Source organism: Canis lupus, chromosome 26 (genome assembly GCF_048164855.1).
Source record: "Canis lupus baileyi chromosome 26, mCanLup2.hap1, whole genome shotgun sequence".
Taxonomy (NCBI): Eukaryota; Metazoa; Chordata; class Mammalia; order Carnivora; family Canidae; genus Canis; species Canis lupus.
This window is the reverse complement of record NC_132863.1, coordinates 32,724,373-32,749,246: the sequence shown is the minus strand read 5'-3', so window position 1 is coordinate 32,749,246 and position 24,874 is coordinate 32,724,373. Positions and strand designations below refer to the sequence as shown.

The 24,874-nt window shown below is 44.7% G+C and overlaps 1 protein-coding gene across 13 annotated transcripts in view; it reads left to right on the top strand.

Annotated features, from left to right (window-relative positions):
- The window catches only part of PTPRT (protein tyrosine phosphatase receptor type T), a 1,036,563-nt gene that overhangs the window by 329,884 nt on the left and 681,805 nt on the right, over nucleotides 1-24,874 (top strand). For all 13 annotated transcript variants that reach the window (XM_072801053.1, XM_072801054.1, XM_072801051.1 and 10 more), the window contains exons 3-4: nucleotides 4,412-4,683; nucleotides 16,640-16,721. In XM_072801053.1, coding sequence (XP_072657154.1) covers nucleotides 4,412-4,683; nucleotides 16,640-16,721 — 354 coding nt within the window. The remainder of the gene's footprint in view (nucleotides 1-4,411; nucleotides 4,684-16,639; nucleotides 16,722-24,874) is intronic.

The following is a 24,874-nucleotide window of genomic DNA, read 5'->3' as shown; positions in this document are numbered from 1 at the left end:
CTCCCTCCTGCTGTATCTTTCTGGCCTGTGCCCTTCCTGCCTTTGTGGGTAGGCTGTGCTGGGAGTGGTGGGGTGGGCAGTCATCATTTTTTGTCTTCTAGGGGTTTTTTTTTTTTTTTTTCTTTTAATCTTGTCTATCTCACTGAGCCTTACAGCAAAACACATACCTTTCTGTCTAGTCTAAAGGTTGGGGCGTGCATAGCAAGTCACCTAGATAGACATGAGGGGCCAGGGTGATAGTGGTATTGTGACCTTGACCCCACCCAGCTCTGGCCCACCAAAGACAGGTGATCTTAATGAAGATCCAAGATATTTCTTGCTTTTTCAAGAATTCATGCTCAGAGTGCCTTTTCTTTCTTTCTCTTTCTCTTTCTTTCTGTTTTTGTTTGCAGTAGGACACTGCTCTTACTGATGTTCCTATTTGGTGTGTCTTGCAGCTTTGCCTAGTTAACTATTGTTTTTTCATCGTATCCCCTTAAATAATGGGACTTGGAGGAAGTGAGGGCTCTATAGGGGTGCCAAAACAATAGTGCTAGCTGTGGAAATGAAGTTCACAATTTCAATGGCTTAATAGCCCAATAACCATGTATTCCTTGTTTCCTTAAAGCCAAAATGAGTGTTCCTAATGGGTGGGTGGCCTTTCCTCATGGTCATGGTCATTCAGGGAACCAGACTCCTTTTATTGGGTTCTATTTCTCTGGGAAGCCTATGCTTTCAGCTAGCTGGTGGATGAGAAAGACAATGGAGCAGTGATTCTCAAACCTTAATGTGCATATGAATCACCAGGGGATCTTGATAAATTGCAAATTTGGATTTAGTAGACCTGCGGTGGGGCCTGAGATGCCGCGTTTCTTTCAAACTCCCAGGTGGTGCTGATTCCCTGTTCAGAGACCATCCTTTGAGAAACAAGATAGTGGAGCAAGAGCGATGGGGGTTGGGGTGAGGGGAGGTAGCTTTTATAAACCAAGCCTGAAAGTTTCATACTCAGGCCCCATTGACTAGAAAGAACCCAGTTGCATGACCCACCAACCTCTAAAAGGAGGCTGGGGAATGTGTTCCAGCTGTGTGCCCAGAACCAAGAGGACAGATCTGTCCATCAACCAGCAATTTCTCCAAATGGAGGGTAGATGGAGGGCCAAGCACTTTCACCAGCTCTGTCTTCGGGGAGTTGAAGCATCCTCTACCAACAGTCATCAGGGCAGCAAGATAAAAGGTAGCCCTAGACTCTTGGGAGTGGATAAAGGTTTTGTGGTTTTGCCTCCTCCATGAGCTTGCTTCACCATTGGAACTGGGATGAAAAGAAGTAGGAGCCTGAGCTGGTGGAAGAGAAACCCTCCTGACTCTCGGTGCTGCAGATTCTAGGCAGCCTGGGTGGATTGCCAGGAGGGCAGGAGCTGCAATGTCCACGGGGCATGGTGGGATTCGGAGTGAAGAGAGCCAGGCACTGCTCGCTTTTCAGGCTGCCTTCTCTACCCATAGCTGTGCCATACCTCTGTGGAAGGGGCAGTCACCCAAGCTTCATGGGGCTTGTGGGATCTCACTCATCTGTCCCCAGGAAACCTTCTGGAACCCTGTAGGATGCAGATGAACACATACAAGCATGGATGCTAGCTCAGTCTTCTTTCTGTGCTCTCTCACGCAGAGATTCCCTCCTTGCTGCCTCACTGGGCAGGTTGTGATAATTACAGAGATTACATCTGACAAGGGACATCTCTCTACTTACCCTATGTTACTGCCAGGCAGTAAACAAGGAAACTCTTGGAAACATGGAGGTGTGAGGGGAGATGTGCCTTTGCACTGCTTTCAGTGGCCCTTGTCTTAGGAGGCAGATGGTTTTCTGATTGGTGGGATGGTGAATGACTGGGAGCCTAGTGCTTGCTTCTTATTGGCTCATTTTGAGGGTGAGCCTATCCAGGGGCCCTGTGTGGCCATCCCTCGAGGATCTCTCTGACCGTAGGGATCTGGGTAGAGTCGGCAGGACAAAGTCCATGACCAGCCAGCTGCTGTGTGTGCTAGTACGGAGAAGAAAAGGCAGGAAGCCTCATTTGGCTTCAAGTCCAAGTTACTTTCCTAATCCAGTTCTGTGAATAATAAAATAGAGAGTTTTGAACTCCCCTCCCCTCACCTCCTCTCCCCCTTCTGTCTCTCTCTTATGTCTTTTTTTCCCTAAGATTTATTTGTTTGAGAGAGAGAATCTGAAGCAGACTCCACACTGAGCATAGATCCCGACACCAGGCTTGATCTCAGAACCCAGAGATCACGACCTGAGCCAAAATCAAGAGCCAGATGCTTACCCAACTCAGCCACCCAGGTGCCCCCCGCCCTCCTGTGTCAATTTTTAAATTCATTCAGAACCCAGGGAGGATTGGCTACGAGTGCTTGGTACCCTCTAGAATCCCAACATGCAACAGATTGCCTGGCATTTACTAGCTTTAGTCTTCTGGGTGTTAGGGTGAATAAATGAGGCTGCTTCTCGAAGTGGCTCATCTTGATTGAGGATAAGCAGTCTTAAGGTTTCATCCTGAATGTAAGATTTTAGTGGTTAAAGTAAGATTTCAATGCAGTAGTGTTTTTCGAGGTGGGAATGTTCATCGCAGATCCCCTGAGTTTATCCACTGTGTTTTATGATGCAGTTCAGTTCATAGCATCATAGGGCTTTAAGTCACAAGTTCAACCCTCACAGTTGGTCGCGGGATTTCCTTAGATTTCTTTCCCATTGTCCAGCCTCTGTTTAGCCACCTGCAGTGGCAGGGAACTCCCTCTGTCTCGGGGCCATTGTTAGAAGGCCCTTTGAATGGAAATAAGCCTCCTGTGGTTTTTTTCATAGGTCTGCCGCTCAGACACCTTTATCAATTAGCAGTTGCCACAGTCGTGCCGCCCAGCAAATGGAGAGGGAACTCAGGGGCAAACAGCAGTGAGCATTTGTTCTCATACTCCTGAGTCTGAGCATCGATTGTGGACTGGCAGATCTGAGTTGGGCTTATTGACCGCACGGCTGTGCTCCTAGCTGCCCAGTGGGGATGGCTTGGTTCTTCAGCCCTGGCTGAGCTCCATTCTCCACCACACATGTCTGTTCTCGATCCCAAGCTGAAAGGGGCAGCGGGGCACATTCTTCTCATGAAAGGTGGTGGTAGCACAAGAAGGCAAGCCCTCCTAGGCAAGCACATTTCAAGCCTCTGCTTGATTCATTCCGTTGACATCTTGTTGACCAAAGCAAGTGCAGCCCAAAGTCAAGGGATGGGGACACACCCTCTGCTTCTTCGGGGAGGCCCAGGACATGGATCCAGGGAGAACTAGAAGAACTAGAAACAACCATTTAATCTGTCAAAGCAACTCCAAAGATGCTCACTTCCTCTCTATGGGCTGGCAGCCTGCTTAGTGCTTGAAAAACAGTAGTGACATTTTCTGCAGAATAATAGTGTAAATGCCGAGTGGGAGAGAATCTAGGTTTCCTCCATCCCTTCCTGACTGTGTGGCCCAGGGCAAGTTACTCAGTCTTTAAATAAAACGAAAATCCTCTACTTACCAGGGTCATTCTGAAGATGAAATTGAATAGTATATTAAAAAGACACCTAGCAAGTATTACCCTCCATTCCAGGCTGAGTATCTTCTGGTTGGTTCTCACATTTCTTCAGAGTTTATACTACTTTTTATATGCCCTCCTATGATATATAGAATCATTCCCTGTGCTGAATACAGTGTTAAGGGATAGTTTGCAATTATTCCTTGTACTGAATGCTGGAGTCCTTGTGATCGTGTTCGAATGACACTTCCTATATTGTAGAGCTGCTGCTTCCATTGAGATAGCCTGAGCTTGCCGAAGGTTTGTATGTCACATTTTACTCTTGGAAGTTGCATTTGACTGTATTCCTGGGGTTTTGTTCCATGTTTCCTTTAGGACCTGCTAGATATAATGTTTTTTCTGTAAATGTTTATAGACTGTCTACTTTGTAGAAATATTCATACGTGTTATGGTCTCTTAATTTTTATTATTACTTTTTAAAAAAGGTTTTATTTATTTTAAAGGGAGAGAGAAAGCACATGTGGGGAGAGTGGGAGGGGGAGAGAAAGAGAGAATTCTCAGGAGACTGTGTGCTGAGCTTGGAGCCTGATGTGGGGCTCGATCCCAGAACCCTGAGATCATGACTTGGGTCTAAATCAAGAGTTGCTTGCTTAACTGACTGAGCTACCCAGATGCCCCCATCTCTTAATTTTTAAACTGCCTTGCTGAGCAGTTATAAAAGTCCCAATTATAGAAGAAGAAAGAGGGGCTGTGGCTTCCTCAGGATCAGTCAGGCCCTCCTAGAGTGACTTGGTTTCTGACCACCATGTTTTGGGTATGACTGATGATCAGGAGGATTTTCTTTCTCTTTCTTTGTCTCTACTTCCCATCCCCTCTGTGGGTCTCCAGGATCCTTCATGATGGTGAACAGCTCTGGGAGGGCCTCTGGCCAGAAAGCCCACCTTCTCCTGCCAACCCTGAAGGAGAATGACACCCACTGTATCGATTTCCATTACTACTTCTCCAGCCGTGACAGGTCCAGCCCAGGAGCCTTGAATGTCTATGTAAAGGTGAACGGCGGGCCCCAGGGGAACCCTGTCTGGAACGTGTCTGGGGTCGTCACCGAGGGCTGGGTGAAGGCAGAGCTTGCCATCAGCACCTTCTGGCCACATTTCTACCAGGTATGGCATGCTATGGTTTCATTGTTTTTTGAAAAGTAATCCTAAATCTTTGTACCTCTTGCCTTCCCTAGACTTGTTAGGTTAAGAAAGGACTTCACTTACTCATTTATTGTGCACCTCATGTTTCCTGAGCTTCTCCTAGTGTGGCCCTGCTGGTACAGAGGTGATCTAGCAGGGCACCTGCCTCCCTGGAGGTCCTGCTTGGGACGTGGAGACCAATGATCATTAAGCAGTTACTGTAGAGTGGGACATAGTGGGCTCTCCGGGATGCCGGGGGGAACAGAGACATTGGAGCCTTTTATAAAGTGATTGCTTACAACGATTTGTTGAGGGACATACTATTATTATCCTTATTTTACAGACAAGAAATTTGAGGTTCTGAGAGCTGGGATAACTAGTCAAAAGATCACCTCTGGGGAAAAGGGTGTTTGGGGGAAAGCCATTGGGAAAGCTTCCAGGCAGAGGTGGCAGCCAGGTGAAGTCTTGAAGTATGAATAAATAATTACTGAAAAAGGAAGGAAAAAGGCATTTGATTTTGTCAGGGATGGTACATGCCGTTGACTGCAGGAGGAAGGGAGTGAGTTTTGCAGAGTTTGGAAACTCTCACTTGTTTAAGGGTAGGTCACAAAGGGGATAATGCAGGGAGTTAAGCTTGCAGAGGCAAATTGGTCATGGCTGGCTTCGAATGCCAGGCCAAGGAGATTCAGGGGAATCCCTCGTCTGCAGCACTGCTACTCCAACTGTTGCGAAAGAACAGTTTTTCCCTTTCAACTCATTGTGGACCAGTACTTTCATGACTGTAGTAAAAATGTCACAGCAGTGCCACATTGCTGCAAACACTTCTCCCACTCCACCTACTTACGCCACTGTGTGCTGAGAACACCCAGGGCACAGGCTTCTGGCAGTCTGTGGAGCATGCCTGGAGGAGCACAGCTCTGTGCCCACTTGGCCTGGGACCCTAGAAAGCTTTTCTTTTTGTTAAAACAACTTTATATATTTAGGTACAATTTATATATCCTAGCATTTACCCGTTTAATTATGTTATCAGTAATTTTGAGTAAATCTAAGTTGTGCAGTCATCACCATAAAGCAGTTTTAGAACATTTTCATCACCCCTATAAATCCTTTCTGCCTTTTTGTGGTTATCTCCAAGCCTACTGTTGAAAGGTTTTAAGTAAGAAAGCGACATAGTCAGATCTGCATTTTAGAGAAATTTCTTTAGGGTCTGAGGCAGAAAATGGACCTGAAGCTGGCAAGGCTAGTGGCTGGGAGCTTCTGAGACATCCTTCAGTTCAGTGTCTGTGATACAGTCCTTTCAGATGGAGCATGCAGGCAGCCATAGATAATATGTAAATGCAGCTGTGTTCCAATAAAACTTTATGTATAAAAACAAGTTGTGGGCCAGATTTGACCTCCAGGCCATAGTTTGCTGAACCTTGATGTAGGTAGTAAAACTGAGGTCTAGAGATGGATACTGAAATGCAAGAGCACTCAGCAAATCATTGGAAAAGCTGTGACCAGAACCTGGATGCCTAATCTCAAGACTGCCCTCCCCACCATATAACTAAGTATAAAGTAACTGTGTCTGTAAGGCCATGGGTTTCCCCAGTGAGGCGTCAGAGCTCCAATTAGAAACCCCTATCTAGGGATCCCTGGGTGGCACAGTGGTTTGGCGCCTGCCTTTGGCCCAGGGCGCGATCCTGGAGACCCCGGATCGAATCCCACGTCGGGCTCCCGGTGCTTGGAGCCTGCTTCTCCCTCTGCCTATGTCTCTGCCTCTCTCTCTCTCTCTCTCTGTGACTATCATAAAAAATAAAAAAATTAAAAAAAAAAAAAAAAGAAACCCCTATCTAGGGCCCGACGCAGATGGATTATAGGATAGGGCTATAGGTGCAAGTCTAAGGAGCAGGAAAAGTAATCCAGGAGAGGAACAGTAGCACTGCTGGCCCTGCTCTTTGGTAGGATATGGAGGGCATTTCTTTTGTCCCAGCTCTGTGGTAAGTGTATTGCCTTTCATTTATCTATGTAGTATCTCCTTGTGTTGGAGAGCAACATGTCTTCTGTTCTAGAGCAGGGCATATTATTGATAAACTGAGGTTCCCATAATTCTCCCTAGGTCCTCTGACTCCAAGCTCAAGTTTTCTGCTTTAGGGGTTAAAAGCGCATTATGAGAATCTTCCTCTCACTAGCTGTGTAATGTTTGATGTATCCTGTCATCATTTTAAGTCAGTTCTCTCATTTGTAAAATGAAGAAGGAAATAGGTACAATGAAGGGTTCTTTAGTGGATTGAATGAGATAGCGTATATATTAACATGTCAGGCCTGTGGAGGGATTCAGCACTTGTTCGGAAGGAAGGGAGGAGGAACAGGAAAAGAGGAAGGAGGCAGGGTGCCTTCTGTGCAGAGATCCCCACAGCAGTTGAGCTGTCCTCTGTTAGTTATCATCCCCGTGATAAGCAACCTCATCTGGGAGAATTTTGTGATTTCCAACTTGTTGGCCACTGCAGCATCATTACGACACATTATATCCTCTGCTCTGAGCTTTGTGGTGAGAAAACCACTAATGTACTGGAAGCAGCAGTTTAGAACAGATAAATCTCTCTCTCTCTCTCTCTCTCTCTCTCTCACTCACTCACTCATAGACGCACACACACAGCCACTAATGGATAGTCTCATGGCCAGACACACACAAGTGCACCTACATGCTCCCAGAGTCACTGCCCACACATACATCCAGGGGAGAGATGAGGGGACCGTCAGGAGATTCAAAGACACTTACAGAGTAGATTTTAAAATTCATCAGACCCTGAGCTCTGGTCCTATATGTATGATTCTGCAGACTAAATACAGTTTTAGTTTTTAGCAGTGCTGGGACTCAGATCGTGATGGCTTATGTATTCATTTATTAAAGTCATATTTCATAGTTCCAAAATTGACTTTTAGCTCTGTAATAAACAGGGAAATTTCATCTTTCCTGTTACTGGGGCTCTGTGGCGCCAGGGTCTCAGCAGGGCCAGGGATGAACGTCCCTTGGCCCGGTACCTCCACACCTGCCTCTTCTCTGGGGAGCAGGGGCTTATTAAAACCGCCTAAACTGTACTTTAGATTTCTGCCCCCTTGCAGGTGATATTAACTCTATTTTATGTTTTTAATGATTCTGAACTGTTCTGTCCCAAGGGTTAAAAAAAAAAAAAAAAAAGAGAAGTTTTTTTATAAGTTTTACAGCCACCTGCTCACTCTGTTTTCCAGCACCTGCCTGGGTGAAGTTGCCTTTTATTTAGTGCTTATAATTGCTATGTAGATACATGAAATCTAGGGCCTTCCAGGCTTGGATTCAGCTGAACTTGAAGTCCAGGCCTTTTCTCAGGGATCGGGCACTGGCATATGGCACTCTGTAAGTTTAGTGACTTCACATGCAGTTCTGCAGATCTGGGGGTGCATCTCACAGAGGGAGCCCATCTCCCGCCCTTCACACCCCCCCCCACACATTTCCTTTCACCCCTCTCCACTGAGCAGTAAACCCTCCTCCTTGTCCTACTCAGGCCTCCGGGGGCTGAGGTGGGAGAGAGACTCTTTTGATTTCACCCTAAGCAATCCCTCTTCATCAAAATATGTGGTTGTCTTCCTAAGAGGGGTGCTGGTGAGCCAACATTTTTTCTCTCTTTGGAGAAAATGTTTGCAGCCCCTTAAAACTTCTGCTGTAGAGATTCTCTGCTCAAGGACTACAAAAGGGGAGGATAAAGTGCCAGCTTCCTTAAACAAGTCCTGACCTATCCATCCCTTCTCCCAGCATGCATCCTACCTGGTTTTTTTGGAGAGGTTGAGAGGGACTCATCTCTGAGCCTCTCCTGGGAAATTAGTTCCTGGCTTTGTCCAACAGCTCATGCATAGAGAGAGGTTTGTGCTTTTCCACACAAGTACTAGGGGGTCTCTAAGGTTCTAGAGACTGGGGCGTGTGTAGTTGACTGTAGGTCCATGTGGTGGCCTTGGGGTTGAAGAATGTCCTGCAGAGAAGGCAGGTTTCCTAGCCTAGGCCTTCCGCCCCATCCCTGCCTCTCAGGGTCCCTGCCCTCTGACATGAGGCATCCCTGGGTGTTGGCATGACCTACTTCTGCTCACTCTCTGCCCTGCCTTCCTACTCCCTGTAAGCATTAAAGTAGCCTCTACAATTCTTTACTCACCTTAGTGCCAGCCTCATTGAGAGTTCAGTGTGGAGGGGACCTGCCTCAGCATGTGGGTCCAGGTAGGCCTTAGAGGGCCCAGCATGGACTTTCTCCCTTTCCTTTATCTCTGGCTCTGTTTCTGATAATATCCAATCTTACGTCTGTGTTGTTGACTCCTCATTCTCCAGGCATTGAGGGGGTCTATCTCATGGCAGCTTGCATGATTTTTATTAGAAAAAAATTATAATTCTGGAGGGGCATGGCAAAGACGGGAGCCTCTTGGCTCCTGCACATTTTGTGAACATTTTGCTCAGAGTGACGGGGGCAGTGACAGCAGGGGACTCAGTTCTGCCTTGGGAAGTCCTTTATTTTCAGTGTCTCCAGAGCCTGCCCTGTGGTATAAAAATTCTGTGGACCCTCCTTCTAATATCTCATGAGTCTGGAGACTTCATCAAGGATTCTGTGGGCTGCCATGGTCTCTTTGTCTATGCTTCTGTACTTCCTCTCCACCACCTTTCCCACCTCCCTTTGTTCCTGCCACCATATGTGCCTCTTTGTTTCCATGTAACTCCACATGGACCTGACTCCAGCCTGTGCCAGATTCTGACAGTCAGGACTCACATCAGAGAGTCGGTTGAGTGTAGGAACTTCAGTGGAAACTTGAGATGTGGACTACAGGAGGTAGTTATGTAGGACAGTCCAATAGCTTCTTTCCCTCCCCAGACCTACCACCATTCCCTGGCATTTCTCCTCTTACTGCCCATCACTCTCCCCAGAGTAAAAACAAGGATAACAACAATATTTATTAACATCTTACCCTATATATTACAAACCTTTATGATTATTAACTCATTTAATGGAAAACCAGAGCATTCTTTCCTTTGTTTCTTATGGGGTATTTTTCCCCCTGTTTGAGAAACCCAAGTCTCACCTATCCTGATGCTTCACAAAATAAATTCTCAAGAGGAATTCTGATAAAAGAAAGATTTTCTATCTCTCTCTCTTTTTAAAAAGATTTTATTTATTTATTCATGAGAGAGAGAGAGAGAGAGAGAGAGACAGGCAGAGGGAGAAGCGGGCTCCATGCAGGGAGCCCGATGTGAGACTCCATCCCGGGACTCCAGGATCATTACCTGAGCCAAAGGCAGATGCTCAACCGCTGAGCAACCCAGGTGTCCCAAAGATTTCCTATCTCATTCTAGAATTCTTATTTCTGCAGAGGAAGGAAGAGAGAACAGTGAACAAAGGTGTGTTTCACTATCACCCGTTCTGACCAGCCTTGCATTCATTCATGGCTGCATGAATGAAAATGATATGACATGGGTTAGACACTGGGACATAATGGGAGAAACGGTCCCATGTGTTAGAAGAGTTTAAGTTGTACTTTGACGAACTGGGAAAAAAGTTAGAATTCTACTTAACCAGGTGTTTTGGTTAAATGAGAGTTGAACTGCTTTCCGTTGAAGCCTAGTAGGGGGTGTGGCTGTGTGCTGTGAGCCAGAAGCCCAGGGCTTTGGTTCCCAGTCTGCCTCTGGCTCTCTTTCTGAGCTTTGGTAATGCAGCTGGCCCCACCTTTTAGGGCTTTTGAGAGACTGGGTCAAGATCATATAATAAATGGTCAGTATTGCCAACCTTTATTATAAATTGTGGTTATATTTTTGCTTTTGTTATTTTTATTATAATTCAGTCTCAGTTGATGAGGTACCGTTTCTGCTCAATACTAATCCCTCACTGGAGTCCTGACCCCAATTGACGACTCCTTCTGGAAGCTTGTTTCATTGATCCCTCACCCCATCCCTTTGTGTTGGATCCTATTACCTTGATTCATTTCCCTCTACCTAAAATTATGCTCAATCTCTAACATCCCCCCAAAAATCCTCTATTGGGCTTTTAGCACTTGACCTTGAGCCCAAGCTCTCTTCTCTGAATTACCTACTCTGCCTTCTATGGTGATTTCACCTAGTTTTGTAGCTTTAAATGCCATTTAGATGCCAAAGCTGCCATATTTGTAATTCTGGTCCTAAATAACCCATGAGCTCCAAAAGCAGAATGCCATTATCCTACCCAACACGTCCATTAAGATGTTTACTTGGCATCTCAAGCTTAGTAAGACCGAAAAGAAATCCTGAAGTAGCCCTGCCTATGTATCCGTGCACACATGTTCATCATGTCATCTTCTCCATGTCAATAAATGACACCAGAATTGACCTAAGAGCTCAGTCCCCAAATTGAAGAGTCCTCACTGAGTTCACTTTCCTTCACTTTTCTCCTCTTGTTCCAACAGCAGTTATCTCATACCTGCCTTCAAAATACCTCACCAGCCAACATCTTTGTTTTCCATAGCCACCACCATCATCACAGCCATCCTTATCTTTTGATTGATCCTTATCTATTTTAACCCATCTCCACACCACAGCCGGGATGATTTTTGTAGAATGTAAATTAGATTATGTCACGTCCCAGCTTTAAACCTTTCAGTGACTTAGAGGAAAATTCAGGCCCTCTGCTATGTCTTGTAAGACTCATCTGACCCCACTGCTAATGCTCCAGCCTTGCCTTGTGCCTTTCTAGCTTACTTACTGTATCTGAGCCACATCAGTTTCATCCTTGTGCTCCCAGATTATCCCCAGTGCTTTCCTGCCTCGTGGCCTTTGCCCTTGCCACCATATTTTTTCTTGATAGGCCAATTTCATCCTAATAGTCTCATCTTAAGTATCATCATCTCTTAGGGTTCTCTCTTGACCACTCTAAGTAAAGTAGACCCTCCTCCTCTTAATTAATTGCAATATTCTATTTATTTCCTTCATAATACCAATCATAAAAGAGTTTAATTTTATGTATTTATTTAGTTTCCATTTCTATTCACTAGAATGTGAAGTTCATTGGAGTTAGGACCTTAGTCATCTCATTGACTTTCATAACCCTAGAATATGTCCCAGTATTTGGTACAGTGGAGGGTCTCTGTAAATGTTAAATGAATGAATGACGACCTTGATTTTGTTCCCAGTAGTTTTAGAGTTTAGGGAATAAGATTATTTGGGAACAAGCAGTTATAATGCTGTATGATAGGGTGATAGGTACTATAGTGGAGTTAACTCTGCAGTGGTATATAGCATAGTGATACTACAGCATGAAGAGGGCTACAAAAATGTAATGTACCTTAAAGCACTTACTTTTTGTTGTAAATATAGCTCATTTTTTGCAAAAAAATTGGATAATCTAGAAAATTTCAAAGAATAAAATATCCTCCATAATCTTCCTGGTATCATTTAAAAATTTATTCATAGACTATTACCATCCTTTATCTTTTGTGAATTATCTAGTGAAGTCATATGCCAACTCTTCTTTTGGAGAGTTTATTTTGTTGATTAGTAAGAATTCTTGACACAAAACAGGTTATCGTTTAGCTGACCTAGATGTTATAAATACTGTTCTCAACTAGCCATTGGCTTCTAATTTTGTTTCAGACTTCTGTTAACATACAAAACATACTTTGAAATTTTAGTCATTATGGGAGGTATTATATATACAAATATATAATATTTCAATTTTAAGAAATTTATTTTTAAGCTTTTGTCATTAATTTCTAGCCTTAGAGAACTTAGAAAATACTAGACCTAGACCTATACAGTTTTTGTCTTTGAGAGATTTATCGAAGTTAGTCTTTAGCCTGTCATCTGATCTTTGTGTTAAATAACCTGTATTTAGTAAATACATTATTATTCATATTATGTACATACTTAAATCTTTAGTTTTTTCTATTTGGTCAGAGTCTGGGACATGAGTTAAAATTTTCAAATTGTGTTTTATTCCCCGCCCCCCCCATCATTTTCTCTTTTAAAGTTTAACTCATGCATTAAAAATAAAGACCTCATAATCCACTTAATGGTTTTTATTTTTTTCCAGTTTAAATTCTACTTTGACACTTTTACATATTTTTACAACTATTTTCTGTTTATTTGCATTTTCCCATTATGCCTTTGTTCAGCTTATTTTTAAGTTACCTGAGTCATTTTGTGTTAGGTCTTTAATAGTGTACAATTAGATTTTATTTATTTAGACAGTCTGAGACCTTTTCTCTATTTTAACCCATTTATATTTATTGTCACAACAGAAATAATTTTTCTTTTGTCATTTTTATTACACAGTTTGAATGCTTTTGTGTTTTTAAATGTATTTTCTGTGTTCTATTTTATTTTTTTCCTATGGCCTTTGCTTTTGTTTTCCTTTTCAGCTATTGAAAACATAATTAGATACATAATTCTTTATAGAAAGTCTTCTGTTGACTTTCTCCTCTGCAGGCTGTGGCATTTATCCTTCAGGTAGCCTATTATTTCTGCAGACATTTCCTCATTCCCTGCACATTTTTGTTTCTGTGTCTCTGAAAGACCCTGTTACCTTAATAAACCCCTCTTCCAAATCGGTTGCCATGCTAGTGTCAGCTGCTCTATGTTTAATGTGACTGCCATCCCAAAGTCATTTTACATAATGCCCAGGCAGTTATGTGTGTGGTTTTAATGATTGATCTTACCACCCAAGGAAGCTGCCTCTTCACAACCATCACCACCCTCTCTACCAGTTCCTTGTTCTCTCATTATAGCTTTTGAGGAGCTCTGGGTCCGCCCTGAGACTGCTGGGCTCTGAATCCATTAACTTGGAGTGACCACATGGGCCACAGAAAGATTCCACATGAATGTTTTCTTGTTGGTCTCATCACCCATCTTACATTCTATCCATAGGCTTGAGGTGAGAAGTGAAAGGAGGGAGAAGGGTCCATTGTGTAGGTTGTTGAAGTGGTAGAGATGAAGAATAATGAAGATTTGAACCAGAGCCATTGGACTAGAATCAAACTGGATTTGACCTACAAAATGATTGCCTCATATGGTTCAACTTAACAGCAGAGTTAGAAAGACATGGCCAGATTTAGAAGTACTAAGTCAGAATCAGAAAGAAAATACTGAGCGAGTCAGAAGGAGAAGCCCAGGCAGATGCCCAAATCCCAGTCTTCAGTAACTGGATGGGTCGTAGGGCAACCCAGTGAGGCCCATGTTTCAGGAAAGATAGCCTGTTGGGCAGTAGGGGAGACAATTTGATAGGGAAGCTGTTCAGATCAGTTGCATATAGATTGTGGTTGAGTCATCTGTGTAATAATATCTGAATGAAAATACAGATCTCTTAGCTGGGTGAAACTGCTGTTTGGTGAGGAGTATGGAGTGGGGCTGACTGTCACTAAATTGGACTGGACTGTGATGGGGGATTGTCACTAAATTGGTAGCCATTGGAGGAAGAATGTGTTCAGTGAAAACATGAGTAGGGGAACCTCACATTTGATAGTTATAGGAGGAGGAGTGCTTACAAAGAAACCTACCATGATGTTATCCCAGTTCTGTGAGAAAAATGGAGAATGAAGTGTCACTTGAGCCTGAAACAAGAGAGATCCAGAAAGGAAGAAGCTATGAACATTGATAATTATAAAAAATGATCCAAGTATTAATAATAATAATTAGCACACATTGAGTACCTACCATGTGCCAAACATTGTTCTAAATAGTGCATTAATTCCTTTAACCTGAAAAATTATCCAAAGAAGTAGACACTGTAATTGCAGATGAGGAAACTGAGGCACAGAGCAGTAAGATAACTTGCCCAGGTTCACACACTGATAAGTGGTATAGCCAAGACTAGAACCCAGGCATCCTGATCTGGAGCCCAAGCACTGCACTGTCTTCCTTCTTAAGATAAGGATTGAAACACTATCTGTTGGATTTAGTAACTATGAAGTTATTAGAATCTGCCATGAGAGCAGCTCTGGGGGAAGTGCTGGGGACAAAGTCCATATTATAATGGATGGGGGTTTGCAGTGGGAATTAAGGAAGTGTTGACAGTGAATGTAGATAAAACTATTATCTAGAGTATTATCTAGTCTATTATCTAGAGAATTCCTCATGTGATTGAAACACAACTGGACTGTGCTAGTGCAGAACCTACTGCTAAAGGATAGCTTTTAAAGAATAAGAGAAGCCCAAGCATTTACTTATGCCAAAATCAGGGATAAAAAGAGAGTTCAGAGATACAAGATAGAACCAGCAAGGACCAAGTAGCTAGAACACATAGCAGAGGTGGGGAGGAATTAAGAGTGCCGGCATGCCTTATGGAGAGGAGGCAATGGTTGGCATGTGGTGATCCGAGGTGTAATCCTTTTTTTTTTCTTCAAAGATTTTATTTATTCATGAGAAACAGAAAGAGAGAGAGAGGCAGAGACATAGGCAAAGGGAGAAGCAGACTCCCTGTGGGGAGCCCAATGTGGGACTCAATCCTAGGACCCCAGGCATGCCCTGAGCTGAATGCAGATGCTCAACCATGAGTCACCCAGGTGCCCCATCTGAGGTATAATCTAACCTATGATTGATGGGCAAGAAGTCAGAAGTCAGCCCCTCTCTTGTTCTCTTGCCTCTTGAAGATTTGCTGTGTGTGTCTGCTGGGATTGGGTGGGTGATATTAAAGGGGAATATATGTGTAGGGCATGGAAGATAGACAAGGCAGATTTGTAGTAGACTTGTCAACACTGAATTGACGATGTGAAAGATTGGGGGCTTTGGGTGAGAGTGATTTGGATGTTTAGCTAGCTTGCAGGGTGATCCTGGGTGTGCTGAGAATACAGGAGGTCCGGGCTGTCAAATAGACCCTAGGAAGGTTGAAGTCCAGGGTACCACTTGAGCCGAACGAGCAGGTTTAAAAGGAGTGAGGGGCAGGAGGCTGTGCCAGAATCCTGGAGGATGCAACTTCCAGTTTCTGCAGTGGACAAGGACATGGCTATGGCTGAAGCTGGTTGGGAGATAAAGACCACTGGAATTAGGGAGGGTCCTGGGCATTGGTCGTGGTGGCCACTTAGATGGCTATATATCCCCTAGGCAAAGTTAGACAATGGGTGACAAAGAAATATATTAAGGGAGTTTTAAAAGTTCTAGTGAAATACACAATTTGGATGAGAGTCAGAATGGAGAACTCCAAGAATTGTTGCCTGTGGATCCCTGGATACTAAAGTTATGCATGGGGCTTATCTTCGAGAGGTGTTATTAAGAAATTCAGATGGGGTGAGAGACAACCAAGAACCAGGCTCTTAACTACAGGCAACAAACTGGTGGTTACCAGAGGGGAGGGGGGAGGAGGAGAGAGTGTGTGGGACAAAGAGGGGTTGAGGATTGAGGAGTGCACCTGTTGTGATGAGCACTGGGTGTTATTTGAAAGTGTTGAATCATGCTGTTGTACACCTGAAACTATTATAACCCTGTATGTTGACTATATTGTAATTAAAATTGAAAAAAGAAATTCAGGTGGAATGTATTCCTGTGGGGTATAGAATCAAATCAGGGTAAACCCTCTTTGGCTTATGGTAGCTTCCAAGGTAAGGTCCTCTGTCCACCTTCCTAGGTGGGATATTAGGAAGTAGTTCTCTGTGCTTCATTTGAAACAGTAACGAAAAAGGTGCAGATTGGGGTTGCAGGCCATGTTTGGGTGGTTTTTCTGCATTCAGGCATTATTTCTGAAATCCATTAGAAATGTTCCATGTGGCTGGCTTTTCTTTTGCTGGTCATTAGAATGTGCCCCCCTCCCCTTTTTTTACCTTGTTTTGAAAATCCAAGTCCATTGCTAGGGTAGCTAACTAGACTAGTAAAAGGCCTCTTTGGGAGGTTCTTGTGGGAAGCTGAAACAGAGGGTTTGGGGGCTGGGCAAGCTTCCTACGATGCCTACAACCACTTCTGCAAAATTGACTCCCACCCTGTGTGTTGCAGGTGATATTTGAATCCGTCTCTTTGAAGGGTCATCCTGGCTACATCGCTGTGGACGAGGTCCGGGTCCTTGCTCATCCATGCAGTAAGTCTGTTCCCTCCTCCTCATGCAGCCTCGCTCCATACGAGACTGGGGAGCTTGGAGCCCACGGTCCCCCTCCCTCCCACCCCCTGCCTATTCATTCAGCTCACCACCATCTCTGGTTCTCTCTCCTTTTTATTCCTTCAAAAATGCTTACATACTCAATGCAATCAGTCCTGAATAAATTCGTAATTTCCCTGGCCTGTTCAACAGGCCAGCACCTACAGGAATTTGCAGAGTGGCAAAACATCTTCGTTTGAATCTCTCCCTGTCATTAAGGGAGTCTCAAGTCCTGATTGTTTATTAGTGGGATTCAGACCACTGAAGTGGAAGAATTAGAGGGCTTCGGATAGAATCTCGTGCAATTTTCTTAAAAAAAGAACAATACTAGACCACTGAGCAAATTAGCACACTGTTCACTCACAGGGAAAAGTACCCCAAAGCTATTAATTCTTTAAAAGTAATTTTAAGTACACCCATCAGCTCTCTGTAGGCGTCAGGAGAGATTTCTCACCGTGGGTAGTACATTCGGTATGGTGTCAAGAGTTCTCAAAGACCTTCTGCTCCTCCATGTCCATCAGTTGCCCCCTTGGAGTTTTGTCCCTCTCTGCTGTGTTTAGTCTGAGATATCAGAATGTGTTCATGTAAGAACCTGTGGCTCCCAGTGTCACGAAATCCCAGAGGGGAGTTGAATGGCATCATGTCTAGTGACATTTAGTTGGGGGTGGTGGTGACTGAGTCAAAGGGATATGCATAGAGATTGTAGCAGCCCTTAGGAGGGCTAGGGTGCCAGCCCCATTAGTCTGTCTGAATTGCATGTTGGAGATTCCCATTGGCAGCAGCTGTTTCCAGGTAACTCCTAGGGGACGCCTCTCTCTTCTCCCTCCTTGTAGCCATGAGCCACACTATTGGCTATGGTGCAGTTGGCTATTTCCTCCACAAGGGCCATGCCCCTTGTTGTTTTAGGCCTTTTGGTCCTTTCATGTTGGAGCTCTTCTTGTGCCAGCCCCATCCATGTTGCTTTAATTGAAATGACACTTTCTACTTCTCCTACACTGAATTGGTTAGACCCTTAAACATCACTTCGTTCCCTGGCACTAGAGTGCCATTGTTTGACTCATTGCTTAGAGCACCTCTCTGGAGGAATTTGGGACAAGTTCCAAGGGGTTTTGGCAAGGCAGTGTTTGGGATAATTGTGTTTTGTGTCTATGTGAGGGAGCACTCCTTCCCCTAAAACCAGCCAGCCTCTCAGGAGTGCTGAGATCCTACTAGATTCTTCATCACTGTGGCCTAAGGTTCCTGCCCTCTGGGTCTTTGGGATTTCCTTAGGTGGGTCTGTCCATGCAATCATGGACAGGGTGAAGAGGGTCGCAGAAACCCCCTGGCCATGCAGTGTTTATATAGTAGAAATGCAGTTAATCCTCCTCACCCAGATGAAGCCATTCCCTCCCTGGCCTTCTGGGAATCAGCATCAACTGCCCATTAAAGAATGATCTTTGACCTCAGACTGGACAGCTGCATCAGGATGGATTGGACCTCCCTGAGGTCCACTTAACTGCACACACTCAGCTCTGTCCCGCTCCCAGTTTTGAGGTAGTCTCTGAGACAGGGTTCAGTTTTCTCAAGCCCTGCACACAGGGGATGCTCGTTGGGGATGCTCACCTCTGCTGCATCCCTGCTTCTTATCCTATGCTTGTGGTTTACCTTTGGCTTTTCTAGTAGGTGACTTTTGGCTCTTGGCAGGAGAATCTGCCCTGGCTCTCTTGTCTGAGATCCCAGATGTCTCTACTCAGAGTGGGAATTTCTACCTCTGTCACGAGGCCCAACGTGATCCAACGTGATCCAGCCTCAGCTCCACCTTAACTCCAAGCACCATCCATGGTTTGCCATTAAAGCCAAATGCTTCCTTCTCTCTGAGAAGTCTGTATGGGAAAGGGTTCTCTGGGGGGTGTTTGGATGCCTTTCCACTCTAAAGTCTCATGTCTCCTCCTTGGAATCCACCCCACCCCGGGGCTGCTCCTGAATTTAGAATTCTCCTGACATCCTTACATTCCTCCTGCTGAGGAGTGTGCACTGCATGGTTATGGAATTGCTGAAAGGCAGTTAGCCAGCAAATGGGCCATGGGATATAGCTCAAAAGGATGTGACACTGGCTGTGTTCCTGTGTAATGGGAGCACAGTACGGAGGTTAGTCTTGATGCTTAGGCAGCTTGAGCTTAAACTTCCAGAAATCAAAGTGTGAGGACCCCATGATAGTGGCTGGAATTGGAAAAACTCCATTCCCCAGTATGTACAAATATTGGTGGTGCATATAGTTCTCAGGGGTCTATCCATGCACTGCTCCTGAGTCGTGTGAGTTGAGCAGTGCCTTCTTCAGTTTGGTGCTCAGTCCACAACCACTCCAGTGCTTTACTCCTACTTTCTTTCCATAAGTCAATTATTGAGCATTAGCTATTTGTCAGGAACTTGCCCTGGACATAGGGGATACTTAAATGATCCAGTTGGTTAGATCCTCATCTCCACAGTGTTAACTTAGCTGAGTGGCAGAGGGAAGAAAGTCACTAAATAAGTAATATCAAGTAGTAACAAGTATAATTTCAGAGAGTAATAGGGCTATGAAGAGAATAGATGGGAGTGGCTGCGGTGGGGGAGGGTGCCATAGGTAGAATGGGCAGGGGATGTGTCTGAGCTGACACCTAAGTTCCCTGTGTCGTGACCTAGGGAAGGGGATATGCCAGGCAGAGGAAGTGGCAGGTGCAGAGGCCCTGCAGTGGGAGTCTGCAGATGTTGCCTGAGCCAGAGTGTAGGGGGCCCAAGGGAAAAGGGTCTGAGCAAAAGTCAAGGAAGGAGGCTGAGGCCAGGCCATGGAAGGTTCTGAGTGTCATTATGAGGTTAGGTTTTAATCGAGGCGCAAGAAGACACCACTGGAGGGATTTGTCCTAGGGATTGATTTGATCTCATTTAAATATTAGAAGATCACTTTGGCTGCTCTGCAGAGAGCAAGTTGAAGGGGAATAGAGAAGCCAGGGGATCTATCAGGAAGAAAGTTCTAGAGTCATGGAAAAGAGGTAGGTGATGGTGGCTGGATCAGGCTGGTGGAGAGACATATACTCATCCTTCAGCATGTGTTTACTGAGCATGTACTCCAAGGCAGGCACTTTTCTGGGTTTATGGAAGTAAGACCCATTCATTCTCTTCCCTCATGGGCTTCCATTGAGATAGAAGACACTGGAAATGAAACAATCACGTAATTATACAATCTATAACAGAGGGTAAATTAGTTTGCTAAAGCTGCCATACAGAATGCTTCAGGCTGGGGGGATGCTTACATAGCAGAAATTGATTTGCCCATGGTTCTGTAGGTGGAAGTCTGGGATGAAGATGGCAGGGTTGGTTTTTCCTGAGGTCTCTGTCCTTTGCTTGCAGGTGGCTGCCTTCTTGCTGTGTCCTCAAATGGGCTTTCTTCTGTGTACACATGCTCCTTGATATATCTCTGTATGTCCAAATTTTCTCTTGTTTTCGGGACACCAGATAGATTGGATCAAGGTCCATTCTGAAAGCCCTAATTCCAAATGCTCTGAGGTGTTGAGCAGTAGGGCTTCAATACATGAGTCTGGTGGGGGGGGGGTGTGCAGAGAAGGGAGACAGAATTTAGCCCATAACAGATGGTCAGTAGTGCTATTAAGAGACAGAGCACAGAGAGATGGCCAGATCAGAGATACATTTAGGAGGTAGAGTCAGCTGGTCCTATTTGGTGAGTTAACTGGGGAGACAGAGGCATCAAAAATGGTACACTCTTGGGTTTCTGGCTTAAGCACCTGGCTGGCACAGGCTGGGGTGGTGCATGTATCCTGGGGGCTGCTCATGAGATCGTGAGTCATGCTTACTTCTAGTGGCTTCTGAAGTGTCCTTTGGACTGACTGACAGTGCTTTCTCCCCCTCCAAAGCCTTCGTATGAATGCATTTATGATTTCACTCATGGTTGCCAAAAAAAAATTAACTATATTGAGAAATACACATTCTCCTCAGGCTTTGTAATTCTCTATTTCTGTCCTCCAAAACATTTTTTCTATTAACATCAGGTCAGCATTTATCAATAAGCGATTCCACTAAATATTCCAAAAGTTCCTGGTTGGGGTGGTTGGTGAGCACCTGATTCACAATTGTATTCTCGATCGATTTGAGCCGAAATTATGACTTTGAATGATTGCCTTGCAGCTTCCAAAACACCGACAGACAGGCATAATACTCAAAGGAAATTATTTTCTCTTAAAAACCGACGCCTCTCATCTATAGTTTATAGCCCATCTAACATTTTTATGTTACTCTAGAAGTATCTTCGTCATAGCCACCCTCTGCTGTCATTTCTCGGTGTTAACTATTAGCAGGGCCACCACAGCAGCAACAACCACACACAATGAATGTCAGCATGATTTCCCAGCTGGTCTCCAAGTTTCTAGCTCCCAAGTGGACTTTTGGAATTTCTTAAACTTTTTTTTTTTTTTCCCCCTCATCACAACCTTGCAGGGCCGTGTCACTGAGCCCACGGTGTGTCCGCAACATGTTTCTAATGTATGTACTGTGCTTTCTCCTCAATCGTGCGGCTTCCTACTGAACACTGTCAGGTTTAAAGAGTGAAATAAAGGGCACAGTAATATGTCTTCAGATGCGGCACAGACAGTACTTTATTTTCTTATCATTTTGCTGTACTTTCTTTTTTTTAATAATAAATTTATTTTTTAATGGTGTTCAATTTGCCAACATACAGAATAACATCCAGTGCTCATCCCGTCAAGTGCTGCCCTCAGTGCCCGTCACCCATTCACCCCCACCCCCGCCCTCCTCCCCTTCTACCACCCCTAGTTCGTTTCCCAGAGTTAGGAGTCTTTATGTTCTGTCTCCCTTTCAGGTATTTCCTGCCCATTTCTTCTCCCTTCCCTTCTATTCCCTTTCACTAGTATTTATATTCCCCAAATGAATGAGACCATATAATGTTTGTCCTTCTCCGATTGACTTATTTCACTCAGCATAATACCCTCCAGTTCCATCCACATTGAAGCAAATGGTGGGTATTTGTCATTTTTAATGGCTGAGTAATATTCCATTGTATACATAAACCACATCTTCTTTATCCATTCATCTTTCGATGGACACCGAGGCTCTTTCCACAGTTTGGCTATTGTGGACATTGCTGCTAGAAACATCGGGGTGTGGGTATCCCGGCATTTCACTGCATCTGTATCTTTGGGGTAAATCCCCAGCAGTGCAATTGCTGGGTCGTAGGGCAGGTCTATTTTTAACTCTTTGAGGAACCTCCACATAGTTTTCCAGAGTGGCTGCACCAGTTCACATTCCCACCAACAGTGTGAGAGGGTTCCCTTTTCTCCGCATCCTCTCCAACATTTGTGGTTTCCTGCTTTGTTAATTTTCCCCATTCTCACTGGTGTGAGGTGGTATCTCATCGTGGTTTTGATGTGTATTTCCCTGATGGCAAGTGATGCAGAGCATTTTCTCATGTGCGTGTTGGCCAACAGACAGGACTTTAAATGTCATCAACATCAAGGCATTTGGCCCCAAATACACAGCTCGTTTTCTGCTAACCCCATTCAGTGGGATCCCACTTTGTGAGTGTTGAGTCTCAGTGGGGAGTGAAGGTGGAATGTTTAAAATCACAAGCTGAAAAAAAAAAATAAATCACAAGCTGGAGGCTGGGCTGGGCCCTAGGGTCAACTGTGTTTGGCTATAGGTTGGCAAGTTGCTGATGGGGGGAACAACTCTTTCCCAGAGCTGTGGATGCTGGAGGAAAGTAGCAGTTGAGAGAGCACAGTGCTCAGAAGTGGACTGGAGTATGTATGTTGTGGGGGAGGGAAGTGAAGAGGGAGGGTCAGAGAGGCTAGGAGTTTGGAGAAGTGGCTTGAATGGGTCCTCACCATAAGGAGGATCTCCCCAAAGAGAGACTTCTGGTGTGAGGCAGGGATGAGGCCAGGGCTCAGAGAGCAGACACAAGAATACGGGCATGAGGAGATACCGCTCAACAGGAGGAGGGTGATCTAGATCAGTTCTTGTGCCAGGAACTTTGACCTAGGGCGAGCAGTCATATAGCCCACAGCATTCTGCCTGGAGGGGTTGGGGGCCTCACTGGATTGATGGGGCCAGACCAGCAGGACTGGCCAGTGGGAATTGTTCTAGATGACTTGCATATAGGACCTATCTAACAGAGACCTCACATGTCTGCAGAATGTGCCTGCAGATGTGTTTTGGTAAGTCTACATAGTGTTTTAATGGAATTTAGTCAATTTAGAATGAGATATTTCACATAAAACCAGGTTTCTTCCTTGATATGTCTCGGTGTGTCCGAATTTGAAAAATTGGACAAGTGGCTGCCCTGAGCAAAGTACTGTGGAGGGGCCTTCATCTGTTGGATTTGAGTAACTGCTGCCCCCTTTCGGGTGGAGAGAGTCATGGGGTCTTTATCCATTTCTCCATAGGCCCCACTATTCCTTATTGCTTCGTCACTGCTGAGGCTGGTGTCGGAGACCAATTGTTACCACATGTGCAATGTTGTTGTTCTCATAGAGAAATATTTATTTGACCCAAGTCTCTTTCAAAAGTGGGAAGGTGTATGATGGGGCAAGGAGGTGGTATGTTGTTTTTTTTACAACTGAGCCACTTTATTCATTTATGTAACTGGCTCCTCTGGGTGCATGGGTTCAACCTCGCTGCTGTAAACCACCCATATTTCACCAGAATAGTAACACTAGGGGCCATTAAGCCTCTGTGTTCTCTACCACTGAACCTAGAAAGGAGGAAGAGGGATTGAAAATGAAAGAATCCAGACAAAAGGTCTGCTGCTGAGAAGCCAGAAGTCAGAAGTAAGCAGGGGACATAGATCCAGAGAAGATCCATTTCTAATTGCACAAGTCCCAGAGGTTAAACCGTTTGCCCACTTCTTCCCAAGGGTGAGGACGGTTGCCCCTTTATGAAACCCAGCACAGAGCCTCCCGACATTGGAGCTGTGCCTGTCCTCCCACCAGGAGTGGAGTGGATGTTCCTTCCTGTTTAAACCTGTGGCATAAATGGGCTTACAGGGTTTACTCTTAGTCTTCCTTTAAGACTTGATTTGAACTGATAGTTCCAGAAATAACCTTGCAAAATTACACGGGGAAGCAAAAAGGAAACAATTTCAGACAATCAGAGCAGCATGACATTTATCAGGTTGACTAGATGCTAGAATCTTCAGTTTGGAGAAGCCCATGAGGAGAGATCCTCCCTGGGCCTTTAATTCTTGATGCTACATTAGCAGTGGGGTCCTGAAGGTAGCACAAGGGGGTCTCTGAGCTGTTGTCCTTTGTTTAAAAACCTGAGCAGGAGGTCTGTGTTTTCACACAGCAAGTGTGACTCATCACACCGAGGGGTTTGACTTGTGCTGAGCTCCATGTGTGGTGACACGGGTTGGTAGAGCAGGTGGTTGGAAGTGCGAAGGCCATGGGGCAAAGGGGATCACTTGTCATTAAATATTTGGGAGCCATGAGAGGAGCCTAGAGTTAGCACAGCCTGGCCTGCAAGCCCTTTCCCTTGATCCTGGGGTTCCAGTTGACACCGTTGATCTCCCCTTACCCACCCCGGAGGCCGGAGAATGTAGTAGTTAAATGTTGACTATTGGGCTAAAATTTGGACTGAGTTCTGTTTCTGTCCCTTACTAATTCCATGTAGCTTTGGGAAAATTAAACTTATTGAGTCCTGGTCTCTGCCTTTCTAAAAGGGGAATAGTAATATTGTCTGCTTTACAGGAACGTTACGAAGTTATATTAGATAAAACATGTAAAGCATTTATCACAGTGCCTGGCATTGCACAAGCTTTAGATAAGTGACATTATTGCTATTAGTTGTCTCTCTGGGTATTTGACTCTCTCTGAGAAGACGGCCAGAGGCCATTGTTGGACCTTCTTGATCCTCTTAACAACTGTTACTTGGTCCCATTGTGAGGCTGATGTGCTAGGCGACCCTGGGCACTTTTATGCCTCAGTGAAGAAATTCATACTTCTAGACATTCATTATTAGCCCACTTATCTTTGGAGAGCTCAGACAAGCAAGAACCTGACTCCACAAACAAAAAGATGAACCCCTTACCCTACATAAAACTGTTTAATTCTGGG